The 15,032-nt window shown below is 44.7% G+C and overlaps 1 protein-coding gene across 5 annotated transcripts in view; it reads right to left on the bottom strand.

Moving 5' to 3' along the window:
• The window catches only part of NR2C2 (nuclear receptor subfamily 2 group C member 2), a 93,151-nt gene that overhangs the window by 11,205 nt on the left and 66,914 nt on the right, over window positions 1-15,032 (bottom strand). For all 5 annotated transcript variants that reach the window (XR_008296998.1, XM_053218905.1, XM_027042719.2 and 2 more), the window contains 5 exons: window positions 9,745-9,945; window positions 7,491-7,593; window positions 4,713-4,892; window positions 3,440-3,587; window positions 2,576-2,669 (listed from right to left, as the gene is read on the bottom strand). Coding sequence is in view for 4 of the 5 variants with exons in the window: in XM_053218905.1 (XP_053074880.1) it covers window positions 2,576-2,669; window positions 3,440-3,587; window positions 4,713-4,892; window positions 7,491-7,593; window positions 9,745-9,945 (726 nt within the window). In the remaining variant the exon portion in view is untranslated. The remainder of the gene's footprint in view (window positions 1-2,575; window positions 2,670-3,439; window positions 3,588-4,712; window positions 4,893-7,490; window positions 7,594-9,744; window positions 9,946-15,032) is intronic.

Genomic DNA, 15,032 nt, shown 5'->3' with positions numbered 1-15,032 from the left:
TGTCTATTCATAATAGACAAAAAGTAGGAACAACTCAAATGTTCGTCAGCTGAATGTAATGGATATGTAAAATGTGGTTTAGTCATTCAAGGGCTTATTAATTGGCAATAAAAAGGAACGAAGTGCTTGCTGACACACGCCACAACATGGATGAACCTTGAAAACGTTACGCCAAGAGAAAGAAGCCAGTCTCAGAAGGCAAAATATTGTATGTTTCCATTTATATCAGAAAAGTAGAGTATAGTCAAAGTAGAGTAGCAGTTGGTAGGGTAGGAGGAAGTGACTGCTTAATGGGTGCAGGGTTTCTTTTAGGGTGATGAAAATATTCTGGAATTGGGTAGTGGTGATGGCTATACAACCTTGTGAAAGTACTAGAACCACTGCACTGTAACACTAAAAGGATAAATCTTCAGGTGTGTGAATTTTATCTCGAATAAACAAAAAAAGAAAACCAGACATATCTGAACAAATAAATCAAGGTATGTATAAACAGGGGTGCCTGGGTGCCTCAGTCGGTAAAGCATCCGACTTCCGCTCAGGTCATGATCTCGCGGTTTGAGAGTTCAAGCCCCGCGTCGGGCTCTGTGCTGACAACTCAGAGCCTGGAGCCTGCTTCAGATTCTGTGTCTCCCCCTCTCTCTGCCCCTCCCATGCTCATGTTCTGTCTGTCTCTGTCTCTCAATAATAAATAAATGTTAAAAAAAAAAAAAAAAAGATGTATAAACAAATGTTTGTTGTATCTGGTTAGAAAAGTGAAAAACCAGAACAGCAGAAAAGATCATAAGCAGAGAACTAACAAATCACCGAACAACCATATAACAGAAGGTTGTGCAGCTGTTAAATGATGCAGGTTGTCATGACAGAAAGATGTGTTGAAGAGAAAGAAAGCTTAAGTGAAAAAAGAAAAAGATCACTCCCCACACACTGTACCGGTGCTGCGTCCTGGTTCTGATACCATCTTGCAGTCTTGCCAGATAAACTGCTGGGAGCAACTGAGTAAAGGGTACAGGGGAGCTCTGCAGCATCTTTGTGCTTGCTCAAGGTACGTTATTTTGAATTTTAATCTTTCAAAGTGGAAGGTTTAGAAAACAGATTCTGAAAATAGCTCCCTTTAGGTGCTTTGTATATATTCCGTTATTCATGAAAAACTTCCACACCACAGAGGAAGGAATAGGTAGGAGCACACGTCTGACTCTGCAGCTCTTTCTCTTAACTGCTACTTAAATACCACAGTTTGTGTCCTTTCTCTTCCATCCAATGACCATAACTAGCTCCTCATTTACTGAGTGTCACTGCATGCTGTGTGCTTTATAAAACTAACTCAAGTTTCCCAGCACCCCTGTGTCGGGGGTACTGAAGGAAGCAGAGATGTAGGAAAGAGGGCACATGGCTCCCAAGAGCGGTGCTGGGCTCCCAAGATAGCAGACTCTGGAGTCTCTTGGTTCTTATTCTCAGTCTCTGCATGGATGGCACCATGGAACAGCTGCTGTGAAATCCCTTGGTAATCAGGTTTTAAGGTTATTTGGGCCTTACTTTCCCCCACTATGCATCAATCACTGTCCTGAATGGCTACTGGGTGACAGCAGCAAACTGGGTGTGATTCCCATGTCACATACATCACCAGTGCCCAAAGACAGGAAGCTCAAAGCCTGGCATAAGGGCCAGAGGATGGAAAGCTGCTGTTGGTGCCAGTCAGCAGCTCTCACTGTTGCCTTTTCTTTCTCAAAAAAGGATGTTCCTAACGTGCTGAGTGGGCCCAGCGATGTGCACGTGAATAGATGAGAAGGAAGCCTTGCAGGTAGCGTGGCTCTGGCTCTCAGGGCAGTAGCCATGTCAGCACTGTTACGAAGTCGCTCCTTTTAAAGAAGAAAAACCGGACTTCAGCCATGGCGCGCTGCTACTTCATCATCACTGGGTTATATTTCTCATCTCATAGTTTCTGATGTAATCAGTTTCCTTGCCTGGATAAAACCTTTTTCCTAAGTTATCTTCACAGGGGTTAGCCAGCTCTCTCTCTCCTGGAATGACAAACACCTCTGTTCACAACAAGTTAAATTCCATATGGCTGATTTGCTCTTAGTTTTACAATTGTCAGAATCCTGCCTGAACTTCCTCCTGCAGGTCATCTAATAAAAAGGAAGGGGGTGGGTGTGAATAATTTAACAGTGTGTCAACTTCAACCAAAAAAAAAAAAAAAAGGAACTAGCAGCTTCTGCCAAAGGCCATCTTAGAATAAGCAGCCATTTCCCTAGCATACCAGTAGTTTGCCAATGTGTGTACTGAGGTGGGGGGTGGTGGGGTGGTTAACTCATTTGAGAGCCACTGAATTCTCACCAAACTGAACTCTAGATCCTGACATGTTACAATGACTATAACCAGCCAGTCCTGAGTTTCCAAAAAGTCCTCAACATCCCTAAAATAAATCACAGATGGCTGTATAAGAAGTGAGGTGAGATGCAGAAGGCCATGCTTTCGAGGTTGTCTCGGAAGGCCAAGAAGGTGGGTGCACAATTCCGAGAAGCAGTCTGCACGGCAACAGAAAGATGGAGAGTAAGGCATAAGTAGAGAACATCACCTTGGAATCCGTGGCCAGGAGAACCGTACCATCCTCGCGTATCAAAGGCTGTTGGATGTTCACAAGCATCCCTGGATCAAGAAGACCTGTTTGTCTATTTAAGACATAAAGAAACCCAGAGTAGCTTCCAACATTTAATGCACAGTATGATCATGCTGCATTACTCTGTCCCTTCCACATCTGCAAAGCTGTCTGAAGAGCACAAAAGCTCTAACTGGACTCAGCCACTGAGTGACTAACAACCCCCCTTCTCTCTGCAACGAGATACACACAGAGCTGGGCCTACAGCCTGAAACAGGATGCCACACAGACACATGTCTCCCCGCTCCCACCCCTGCTCCCCCAAGCTTCCATGCTGACCACAGACGGTGACTGCTCTTTTAAATAAAGTTAACTTGATCTTCAGAATATCACCAAGGAATTCTCAACTCTAGTTCTTGCTAGGATAGAGTTTGGATTTCTTATTTTTCTTTTCTGTTCTTTTTCAATTAAGTTCAACAGATTACATGAAAGCAAAAAGACATATAAGTTAACTTGTGGCACTATTTGAGACTACCTGAGAACTTAGGCCTTTTGTCTATACTGCAGAAAAACTCCATCTTGAATTGAAGAGCAACTGTTTTCCTGTATGAATAACTACAGGACATAACCTGAGCCCCTGATGCAGGAGAAATTCTGACCCCATCTTAAATTAGCCATCCTCAGGCCTATCCACAGGTATGACTGGAACAGCTCCAAAAAGGGTAGGGTGGGGCAAGACAAGGCTGAAGGCTGTGGCAGCATGCAGGGAGCCAAGTAAGCACCCTCCAAGGGACAGCTCAAAGGCTGATAGCAGTGTGACCCTTTACCAAAACAGGGACTGACCTTGCTCCATCTTTATCTGCCACAAACGTGGGAGTGGCTATCAGAGGACTTCTCAGGTCCTTCCGGATATAGATTTTCTCAGTTGAAGCAGCACAATTGCTTGGTTTCTCCCGTTGTACATCAAAGGGCTTCCGTTCACTCTGTACAGCTTAAATCACAACATAAATATTCACATTTAGAGGAAAGAGTCAAGTTATTAAAAACTACATCTTTCCAGGCAGCCGGGTGGCTCAGTCGGTTGAGTGTCTGACTTTGACTCAGGTCATGATCTCATGGTTTTTGAGTTCAAGCCCCGTATTAGGCTCTGTGCTGACACAGCTCAGAGCCTGGAGCCTGCTTCGGATTCTGTCTCCCTCTCTCTTTGCCTCTCCCCCACTTTGAACTACATCTTTCAAAGTAAATTTAGGGGTTTTCCTTAGTAAGTTTGTTACTACAGGGATGATAGGTTCTGGTGCTAGACACATCTAACTCCATTTTCACAGTGGACTTTTCAGCCAAAGAGATGAAAAACTCAAAGCCAAACGATACGATGTTAAATCCAAAGGGCTAAAGAGGGTAAGCACTGCCTGCTAAGACAGTTGAGCACGGCATTTGTATGGCCTTGTGGGGGGCCCACCCTGAAGACTCTGGCTTTTCTCTGCCTGCTGCTAACAAAAGGCACTCTCTGGAAGAGAAACACCCATCTTCAAGTTGGTCCTTAACAGAAATCTTGTCTAACGCACGTGTCAGAGAGGAAGCATTCCAATGTCCAACTCAAGCCTGCACAGCTTCTGCAAACTGTTTAATGGGGTGTTAGTTTTCTACAACACTAGCAGTCTCTCCCTTTAGCAATCTGGCCTAAAAGGAGTATACAGGCCAGAAAGAAATGAAGAAAATAAAAACCTTTTTAACAGAAAGAAAGGATGAACCCCAGATCCAATATGTAAGCAAGAGGGTCCCGTTTCACAGATGAGGATCCTGAGGCTGAAAGCAGTGACATGTCTTCCCCAGTCCCCACAGCTCCTAAGTGACAGAGCTGGGGTTTGATACTCCACAGCCTGTGTTTACCCCACTGCCCTGTGCTGCATCCCGATTTATCTGGAGGTTTCCAAATACTCCACGGGAAATGACCAATCCCAGCAGCATCAGTGCTGGAACACCTAGCTGACCCAGAAGGGAAATAAAGTGAAGCCTCGGTGGATATTTTTCTCTTAGAGTATTTTAAAGCCAGGTAGAGAAACTTCACTTTCTCTCAACTTGCTAACTCAGGCGGCTTCTTATTATTGTTACTCACATTCCATTTTCATGCCCATCTCTAAGCATTTTTTCAGCCGGCAAAACTGACAGCGGTTCCGGTGATGTTTATTGATGATGCAGTCTTGGTTGCTCCGGCAGCTGTAGGTCAGGTTTTTCCTTACGCTCCTTTTGAAGAAACCTTTGCAACCTTCACAACTGACAGCCCCATAGTGACGGCCTGAAAGGAGAAAGAGTGTGTGAAGCAATTCACCAAGAGAAGAGGTGATCCGCCACAGGCCCTGTTTCTAAGGTCACCTTCTATCAAGGTGACTGGCACAGTGTCAGATACCGGCAGCCACAGGACAGCCACAGGCCCGAGCATTAAGCATGGCACTTAGGTTCTTCCCATAATTTTCCTATAATCTTTAAAGTAGCCCTGTGAGGTCATGATGGAAAAAGAGGAGCTCAGATAGGTTAAGTGACAGCTGGTAAACGGCATGACCTTAATGCTTTTAGTACACAGAGGACCTAACATGCAGGAGGAGCCCATGGATAACGGCTGAACCACAGTGTCCACTTGGGTGCATGCACCTGGTCCTGGCTCTGCAGACCTGGGCTTGTGACACTACCCAGTGCTCCTATCCTGCTGACAGTGACACACAGCAAACACCTGCATGACTTTTCTAGCACATAGGGTCCTACTCCTCCTCCATTTACTCCCTCTATGTGAGTCTTGTCCTGGGTCCTGGGGAAGCACAGGGGCCGTGACTGCGTAAGCCCAAGGTGAGGGAAGGGTGCATGTCATGTGGCTCACTTGGGTTAGGTATTCAGACCCTTTTGGAAACACAGTTCTAGAAATGCGTTTATTACACATGGTTCTTTTTTTCTAATCTTGTTTACTTTGGGGTTTCTAACTTCTAATGACGAACTTTTTAATGACATTAAGAAGAGCCCCCCATCTCAGTTACCCTTCCAAATTCTCCACGTTTTTCCACACACATCACACCTCATTTGTTCCTAGCTGGGACTGACCATGAAACTCCCCTGGTTTGGTCTTCTGTAACCCAGTATCATAGCTACATTGCTGGAAAGGATCATCACTGATGGCAGCTACTGAGTGAGTGTCCCACAGTCCTAAGCTCTCACATGCAGAGCCATTCCAAGTGTGTCTTTGGAGGGTCTCAATTTTGTGTCTTTAAGAATAGTGCTAGGGGCACCTGGGTGGCTCAGTTGGTTAAGCATCTGACTCTTGGTTTCGGCTCAGGTCATGATCTCACAGTTTTGTGGGTTCAAGCCCTGCATCAGACTCTGTGCTGGCAGGACAGAGCCTACTTGGGATTCTCTCTCCCCGCCCCTCACCCACGCTCTCTGTCTCTCTCAAATAAACAATAACAAAAAAAGAACAGTGCTAAAATTCCTGTGTAGACATCACTTTTCCTTCTTTGCAGTGTATTTCCTTAGCCTCTCTAGACTTTAGAGTGACCTCTAGTATCTGGAGACTGTGGCACTGGAAGCCTGTGACTAGGCCATTCCTTTAAGCCCAGAAAGAGACTGACAAATGGGGAAGCCAAGCAGATTCTGTGGGCCTCTTCATTATGTTCATGCTTCATTCATTTGTTCAAAAGTTTGCAGAATGCCTCTTCCTGCTGAGCAAGGAGACAGGATATAGTGGTCTATACAAAAGGATGATGAAGACAGAAGCAGCACTGGCTTCAGAGAAAGGGAGGGATGGGCTGGGCTTTGCCCTGTTCAAGACAAGGGGTGGAAACAGAGGCAAGGCACCCTGGCAGAGCAAATGATGCCATGAGCTAGGAGTGGAACTGCAGCTTCTGACCTCTGTGGATGCTTGCCTGGGCTGTCTTCCTAAGATGTTTGGTCCATCCTTTTTTAGTTTTAAACAGGATCACAAAGTGCCCAAAGTTCCTAGGAATTCTGTTACCATAGACTAAAGTGGAGCCAATCATAAAACTGAGGCCTATGGCCCTAACACAGCTGAAAGAGTATCTTATTAAATACTTGTCCATCCTTTGATCGTTTTGTCAGCACATTCACTAAATACTTCTCCATCCTTCCTGCTCACCTCACCTTCTACAGCTCACTGGTGTTAGCAGGCTGAATTTTGAACTTTAGGGCCAGACATCTTCTCTAGTCTCCTTGCACTCACATCCTAACCACAGAAGCCCGAGTTCTTCCCCAAAGACACCATGGGTATGGACAGTTAACTCGCTGGGCCCTGGCTCAGGAGTTTACTCCCTGGAATGGAGTAAATTACATCCATTGGTGGGGATGTAAATTCCCAATGGTGGGGAATTACATCCCCACCAGCTGGAATGCTTCTCTTTTACCCAATGCATACACACTCAACCTCCAAGTCTCACAGAATGTGACTGCCGCTGGGGGACCTTGCCTGACCCTGGGGCTCCAGCCAGAATTGCATGCTCCCTCCTCCATTACAGCAGTTACCACACTGGGTTATAGTGAGGGGATGACAGAAGATGATGAAGAAGAAATAGACAAGTAACACATCTTGTGAAAGAGCAAAGCACTGTGCTGATATTACCTAGATTAAAGAAACTGCTTTCTTAGTAGTATATAAATATATAACTAAGATTTACAACTCACAGAAACAGCACCTTGACTTTTTCTTTTGATTCTAATAATCTGACAAGTTGGTTTGCTTATTTATATTACTACCCCACTAAGAAAAGTGGAGTTCATGTTTTGAAACTTACAAACCCTACAGAAAATGTTCTCTCTCTGGTAATTCCCCACCCCCACCCCCAAATGGTTCATGACTTTGGACCATGAAGTGCACCTATAATCTACGATTACTTACCAGAGGCTTTGTCGCCACAGACTACACAGTACTCTACCACCTGGGGCCGCTGGACGTCAGCCTTCCCCAGCAAACGTTCCACACAAGCAGAGTCCGTGACGATCTAAGAAGAATTGGGAAACAAGCAAAGTGCTGATTAAAAATCAGATCGTTAAAGCAAAGTAATGTTTAACTAGAAATTCCTAATCTTGGGTTTCTAAGCAGGAGAACCTTGGGTAGAACTGGGAAAATCCCACTTGACACTTAGCCGGATATCCAGAATGGCTCTGTTGCTCACCTAGACTATGCCCCTTCAGCTGTGGTGGTGGTGGCAGGGGGTGGGGGTGTGTGTGGTTTGTCCAAGGTCAGACATTGATTTTCACTGGTCTATTCTCCTATCTGGCTAGCACAACCACCCAGGATGGGGAGCCCCACGTGGGAAATCACATGCAGATGCCTCAACATGAAGATACTGCAGGTCTTTCTGGCTGCTTCTCCATTCCCATGAAACAGCTTAGAAGTATGCAGAGAGGTATACTGGGCAGTGAAATAATCAAGCTTTATTAATTAAATAAGTAGGTCTCTTCTTGAGGCAGCTGGTGACCTCTGAACATTGTTATTTCTTCTTCACTTGTACATGACTTTCTAGGTGACAGTGTTACTCATCTGGAAGAATACTGTAACTGACATCAATATGAGAAAGTGAAAAATACCTGTTATTAAATAACGTACCAACCGTAACCCTTAACATGATTTCTGTATGGTGGGAATATATACAGCAATTATATAGAATGACTTCTTAAAAAACATGCAACAAAATCAACAGCCACCTTCCCATGAACAAGGAGTAGTCTAAATAAGCAGCGAAGAATTTTGATTTCAGATGATCAGCATGTAGTCTGGGAAAGGAAGAGGTAGTATTTACTAACTGCATTAGGAGGTGTCTCAAAAGCACAGTTCTGAAAGCTGAACATAATTTGTGTCCTGAACCCAGCTCTATCAGAAGAAAAAAAAAATCATTCCCTTTCCTTATTTTTCTCTACAGCAGAAAGTCCCCCTGACCCCCCCCCCCCACTCAAAACATGGATTCTTAGCAGTATTATTCACAAGGGCCAAAAGGTAGAAGCTCCCCAAACATCCAACAACAGATGACTATATAAAAAGTGGTCTATACATACAGTGGAATATTATTTAGCCTTAAAAAGAAAGGCAATTCTGACACAGGCTACAACATGGATGAACCTTGAAGACATTATACTCAGTGAAATAAAATAAGCCACTGCAGAAGAAAAAGTACTGTAGGAATACCACCACTTACATGAGGTCCCCAGAATACCAAAGTCATAAAGACAGAAAGTAGGATAGTGGTTGTCAGGGCTGGGGGAGGAGGAATGGGCAGTTAGTGTTTAATGGGGACAGAGTTTCAATTGGGGAAGATAAAAAGAGTTCTGGAGATGGGTGGTGGGGATGGCTACACAATGTGAATGTACTTAATGCCACTGAACCGGGCACCTAAAAGTCATTAAGATGATAATTTTTGGTTATATTTTACCATAATTTTTAAAAAATTAAAAACAAACAAAAACATAGATCCCATCTTGACTTTCACTAAATCTGCTCCACGCTTGGCCACCATGAGACAGTGGCCTTGAGTTTGCTTCTTTAAGTGTCAGGCTTGGACATTCAGCGCTTCTCAATAACTCTGCTTTCCGTCAAACCCTTGCTCTTTTTGTTTCTCTATCTGCCCCCCTCCCCATCTCACCCTGCCAGCAAAGGGAGAACCATGGCAGAGATGGAGATGGTGACTGAGGGACCCAGAGGCAGCAGTTCACAGGAGCAAGTTAGGACAGAATGAAGAGCTGGGACCAGTCCTGACGACCTGGATGAGGCTGAAGTGAGAGTTAGGAACAAGTCAGTCCTCTCCAGACTGCGGTCAGCCCTAGATGGTGCCCCTAAAATGTCAGGGGCCAAGAACTACTACCGTGCAGTCTTACTTTAGTTAGAACGATTCTTTAGTGGCCTCAGTGTCAGCTTGCCCATGCCAGTCTCCTGTGGGCCACTGACTTTTTCTCGCTCAACTTCCATTCCATCTAAGCACTGCAGCTGGCTGCCTTCTGGGCCTTGCCCCTCACTTGCGGGTTTTTTACTTTAGCCAAAGCATAACTCTGCCATGCCTGCAGGTCCTCAAAGGAACTTCTGGAGATGGATTTGGCTTCCAAGACAGAGGAAGGGTCAGAAATAAGTGCAGAAACAAATGCCTATCAACAGGCCTCACCTGGATCCTGCCAGGGACGAGGTTGTCTGAGGTGGTGAATATGAGCTGCTTGGCACTGGAGGTCTCCGGGGAAGCCAGGATCACCTTCCCAGTTCCAGCTCCATCTGGGCTGGTCAGGATGAACTGCTGCTTGGGGGATCCGGAGGCGTCCACTGCGGTGACTATCTGGATCTTCTGTCCTGTCTGCTGGTCTGTCACAATCTACAAGACACAACATGGAGGCTGCTCTCACGGAGCATCATGCGACTTGTGTACTTGCAGGTGGTGCTCAAAGCGGTGACTGCCCAATGCCGTCCTGGAGTCAATGCTGGTCCAAGATGCAGTTTCACCAGTGCATGGTGAAATGAGAAAAACAAAACACAACCATGAGTTTTTTCAGAAACGAATGATCATAGAGCTAATTTTATTTTGGGATGATATCCTTCCTGTTTTTCATTAAAATGCCCTTTAGGGTGTGTGTGGGGTGGGGACTGGATGAAGAGTGTCAAAAGATACAAACTTCCAGTTGTAAGATAACTAAGTAGTGGGGATGTGATGTACAGCATGGTGACTGTAGCTAACTCTGCCATATGATGTATTTGAAAGTTAAGAAGGTGGATCCTATGAGTTCCCATTACAAGGAATAAACCATATTTTCTTTCTTTTTCTGTATCTGTATGAGACGATGGATGCTAACTAAACTTACAGGGGTCATCAGTTCATAATACATGTAAGGCAAAGCATTATGATGTATACTGTAAACTTACACAGCGCTGTGTGTCCATTATAATCTCAATAAAACTGGAAAAAGAAAAGCCCTTTCTTTTATGAAATGGAGATAATAATAGTAGATTATAGGTTTAACTAAAAAAAAGAAAAAAAAATCCTTGGGGCGTCTGGGTGGCTCAGTCGGTTAAGCATCCGACTTCAGTTCAGGTCATGATCTCATGATTCCTGAGTTCGAGCCCTAAGTCAGGCTCTGTGCTGACAGCTCAGAGCCTGGAGACTGCTTCAGATTCTGTGTTTCCCTCTTTCTCTGCCCCTTCCCTGCTCGCATTCTGTCTCTCTCTTGCTCTCTCAAAAATAAATAAACATTAAAAAAAAAATCCTTGTCCTGGACATAATAAACTCCAGAGAAATCCTGATCCTGATTTCTCCAGAGGCTACTACCATTCAGGGGGCCAGCTGTCAGAGCCTGCCTCTTCCCAGAGCCCCTGCCTTAACTGCATCAGTTACGATAAAAATAGTTGCTACAGCAAGAGTGACTTCTCATTCCTGCTCATGAAATTTTCTGAAGCTGTTCTACTCCCTGTCCTGCCTTCTTCTAGGCCGAGTGCCCAGCTTGGAGCACTGCCCACCTTCTCCTTGGGGACAGCAGGAGGGCCTCACAGCAAACAGGATTCTTGGGGCTGTTGCTGGGCCTTGGACAAGCGGAGATGTACTACATCTCTGACTAGAACTCAGTTCCCTATACCGTATTTATTGCCAGGTCTGGTATCCACATCTTGATAGATGTTGCCTTGTGACACATCATTCCAAGGTTCAGACAGCAAACTTCTACAGAATCTAGCACAACACCTTTATGAAAAATTAGATAAGGTTGGTTGGTTCAAAAGCAAATGACATAGGTAAGAAAAGATCCAATTACCTAATATATGTTTACTAGGTGTTCACTATGTGGCAAGCACTATTCTCGGTACTAGGGATAGGGACACGAATGCTACAGAGCTCCTATCTCGTGGGGTTAACCTTCTAGAAGGGAAACAGACTATGAACACTGATATTGTGGAGCATCAGTCTTGGTAGGTGCCTTGAAGAAAACTAAAAAGCAGAGTAAGTGGACAAATCATGTCAAGGGAAAGGAGGCGGGGGAGCCATGTTAGAAGGAAAGATCTCTCTGATGGAGTGATGTTGAGCAAACACCTGATGAAGCAAGAGAGGAAGCCATACATAAATGTGGCAAAGTATGTTACAGGCTGAGGGCACACAGCAAGTTCAAGACCAGAAAGAAGAGCAGACTGGGAACAGGATACAAGAACAAATCCTTAGCTGATGGCTGGGCATGAATCCTGGCATATCATCATTTCCAACTAACGTGTCAAAAGATCTTTAAGGATAAAGAAGGAAGATTTCAAAGAATGAAAGGAAGTACCTTTCACTGTTACACAGGCAGATTCCTGTGGCATACATACCGAGACTCCCCTGGAAAAGTAAAACATGAGATAGAAAACTTTGTAAGAAGAATTCTTTAAAAAAACAAAACAAAAACCTTTCCTACCCAATGAGGAACTGAAAGACCACAGACAGACTGGTTGACACATACTTCTCTCAGCTGCCACAAAAGGGACTCCTACCTTAGTTAAAAGGTAACAAGCTGGCCTTTGGAAGTCCCTTACAACTTTGAGATCTAGGAGTTAAGTGTTTGACTTCCTTTTCATGTCTATCAAAACTTATCTCCTTCCTAAACTACTTTCCCTGTTACAAAGTCAGATAGTCACGAGGGCGCCTGGGTGGATGTCGGCCGGTTAAGCGTCATGAGCTTAAGATTTGTGGGTTCGAGCCCTGCGTCGGGCTCTGTGCTGATGGCTCAGAACCCGCTTCAAATTCTGTGTCTCCCTCTCTCTCTGCCCCTCCCCCACTCGCACTCTGTCTCTCAAATATAAAAACATTAAAAAAAATTAGAATAAAATAAAAAGAAATGAGAGAGTCATGTGATTGAAAGGATCTTCAATCACCAGCTATAACCAAGGCATGGCTAGTAGAAGTCCTTCACATGTTCAGAGGTGATGCACTCTACATCTGAGTAGACACAGTAATGGGCATGTCACTACCTTTGCTGCTATTCCCAGGCCTCTTGGTTGAGGCATGGCAGGTATGGAGCTAGGGCAGGGGTGGGGCGTAGGAGTGATGGGGTCTAGACAGGGACAGGTGCTCTTGGTGGCTGTATGTAACATATCCTAAAGCTCAAACTATTCTATTTCCCCCCCAAAGGTTCAGGGTCACAGAAGAACCCCAGGGTGACCCTTACACAAATTTTGCTGACAAACACAAGCAGGCAGACTCCTATTTAATGAAACCAAGGAAACACCGAATTGGGAGGATGTAGGGGCACCCATGTGGCTCAGTCGGTTAAGCATCTGATTCTTGATCTTGGTTCAGGTCATGATCTCCTGGTTTGTGAGTTCAAGCCCTGCATCAGGCTCACGGCGCAGAGCCTGTTTGGGATTCTGTCTCTCCTTCTCTCTGCCCTTCCCCACTTGCACTCTCCCTCTCAAAATAAATACATAAACTTAAAAAAATTGAGAGGATGTATGCAGACTTATTAAATCTCCTGTGGAGGGGCGGAGAAGAAGCGTTGTTGGTAGAACCAGTGTCCTCAAAAAGAGATGGTTACGTCCTAACCCCCAGGACCTATGAATGTGATCTTATTTAGAAATAGGACCTTTGCAAGTGTGATCAAGTGAAGATGAGTCCAGACTGGATTAGGGTGGGCCCCAAATCCAATGACTGGTGTCTTTACTACAAAACCATGTGCCCATGGAGGAAGAGACTGGAGTGGTACAGCTGTGAGCAAGGAACTCCAAGGACTGCAGGGAAGGACCAGAAGCTAGGTAGGAAGGCATGGAGGGAAGCTTTTCTAGAATCTTAAAGAGAGCATGGCCCTGGCAAACACCTTGATTTTGGGCTTCTGTGCTCCAGAACTGTGAGAAAATGAATTTCTGTTGTTTTAAGGCACCAAGTTTGTGGTAATTTGTTATGGCAGCCCTAGGAAATGAATATGAGAAGCAAACTTTATTTAATCTCTTCACTTGGAACAAATGTTCCTACTCTCTGCTTGTAAACAATAACGAATGGAGGGTAGGGAGGACTGTAATGAGGGAGGTCTTGTTTCCTGTGTGACTCTTAGGCCCTCCACAACTTGGCTATGCAGTACTGCTACGATGCTTGTTTTGAAAAGCTGTACTTGTTTCAATGTGACAGATGTACTAGGGAATAATCTAGGCACAATGTAAATCTTTTGTCTGTTTATGCATGATTTCTCTGAGAAACAGTGTACACCCAGAAAATGACACCCAAGTGAAGTGAGCTAAGTGGGGAACAGCCAGCTCTGTGCATGTGGTATTGCTGCTTTCCCTAGTTTCAGATCACCCCACTCACAATCATTCAAGAGCTATAATCCTCTCACACCCCCTCCACAAGTAAGCTTCAATATCTTTCAAGGCAAAGTGCCATATTGTATTGTGGTCATTATGTGTTTCTTAACTATTTAACATATATAAAACTACTGTTTACATTAAATTAAGTTCATACCTATTTTTTAGTGTGTCACCAACAGTTTTTAAATGTTATGCCACTAAGCCCATTTCCCCCCACAAGCCCTATGGTTTCTACTGCAAAATTTGGCAGTGTGGGAATCTTTAGGAATGCATATGTCACATTATTAGAGCAGACTACATACTCTACAGGCCCAAGGCCCTCTCTACTTCTACCCTAAAAGGACCTCAATGTGACCTGACTTACTGCCATTCTCCTCCATGTTACCCACTCTCTGTTCCAGCCGAGCTGGGCTCATGATTTATGTTGTAAAGAAAAACCTGCAAATGGGATAGCCTAAAGGTAAAACCAGCCAATGGATAACTTTTGCTTGATCTCCCAGAGTTTAAAATTATTTATTTTTTTAAATTTTTTACTGTTTTTTTAAATTTATTTTTGAGAAAGACAGAGATAGAATACGTGTGGGTTAGGGGCAGAGAGAGGAGGAGACACAGAATCCGAAGCAGGCTCCAGGCTCTGAGCTGTCAGCACAGAGCCTGACGTGGGGCTCAAACTCACGAGCTGTGAGATCATGACCTGTGGCAAAGTCGGCTGCTCAACTGACTGAGCCACCCAGGCGTTCCCCAGAGTTTAAAAATTTTAAAAAACTGGTTGCCAACACCTGAAGATAGAGTATTTACCATAAAAACTGGATTTATAGTTCTTGTGACAAGCTGGAAGCTGAGGCCATCCTGGACCTAAGTTCCCTGTGGTTATCAGCTGGCTGTGTGTGGCTGCCCCTTCAGATGGGTCATGGGCTCTCTGACTGGCCTTAATCTCCAACTTGACCACCTTTTCCACTGCCACCTGGTCCTGTAAACACCAGTTTGTGATCCTGAAATAGGGCTTTGCAGATAGAGCTGTGAATGGAATGCTCACTCTACTGCTTCCCAACTGGGTCACTGTGGAGCAGTTATATGATTCCCAGGAAAGTGAAGCAATACGTGTGTGAAAGCACTTGGTACACGGCCCAGAACATAAGAGGACCCTGATAA

Source organism: Acinonyx jubatus, chromosome A2 (assembly GCF_027475565.1).
Source record: "Acinonyx jubatus isolate Ajub_Pintada_27869175 chromosome A2, VMU_Ajub_asm_v1.0, whole genome shotgun sequence".
Taxonomy (NCBI): domain Eukaryota; kingdom Metazoa; phylum Chordata; class Mammalia; order Carnivora; family Felidae; genus Acinonyx; species Acinonyx jubatus.
Note: the sequence above shows the minus strand (reverse complement) of the source record. Positions and strands in the feature narration are given on the sequence as shown.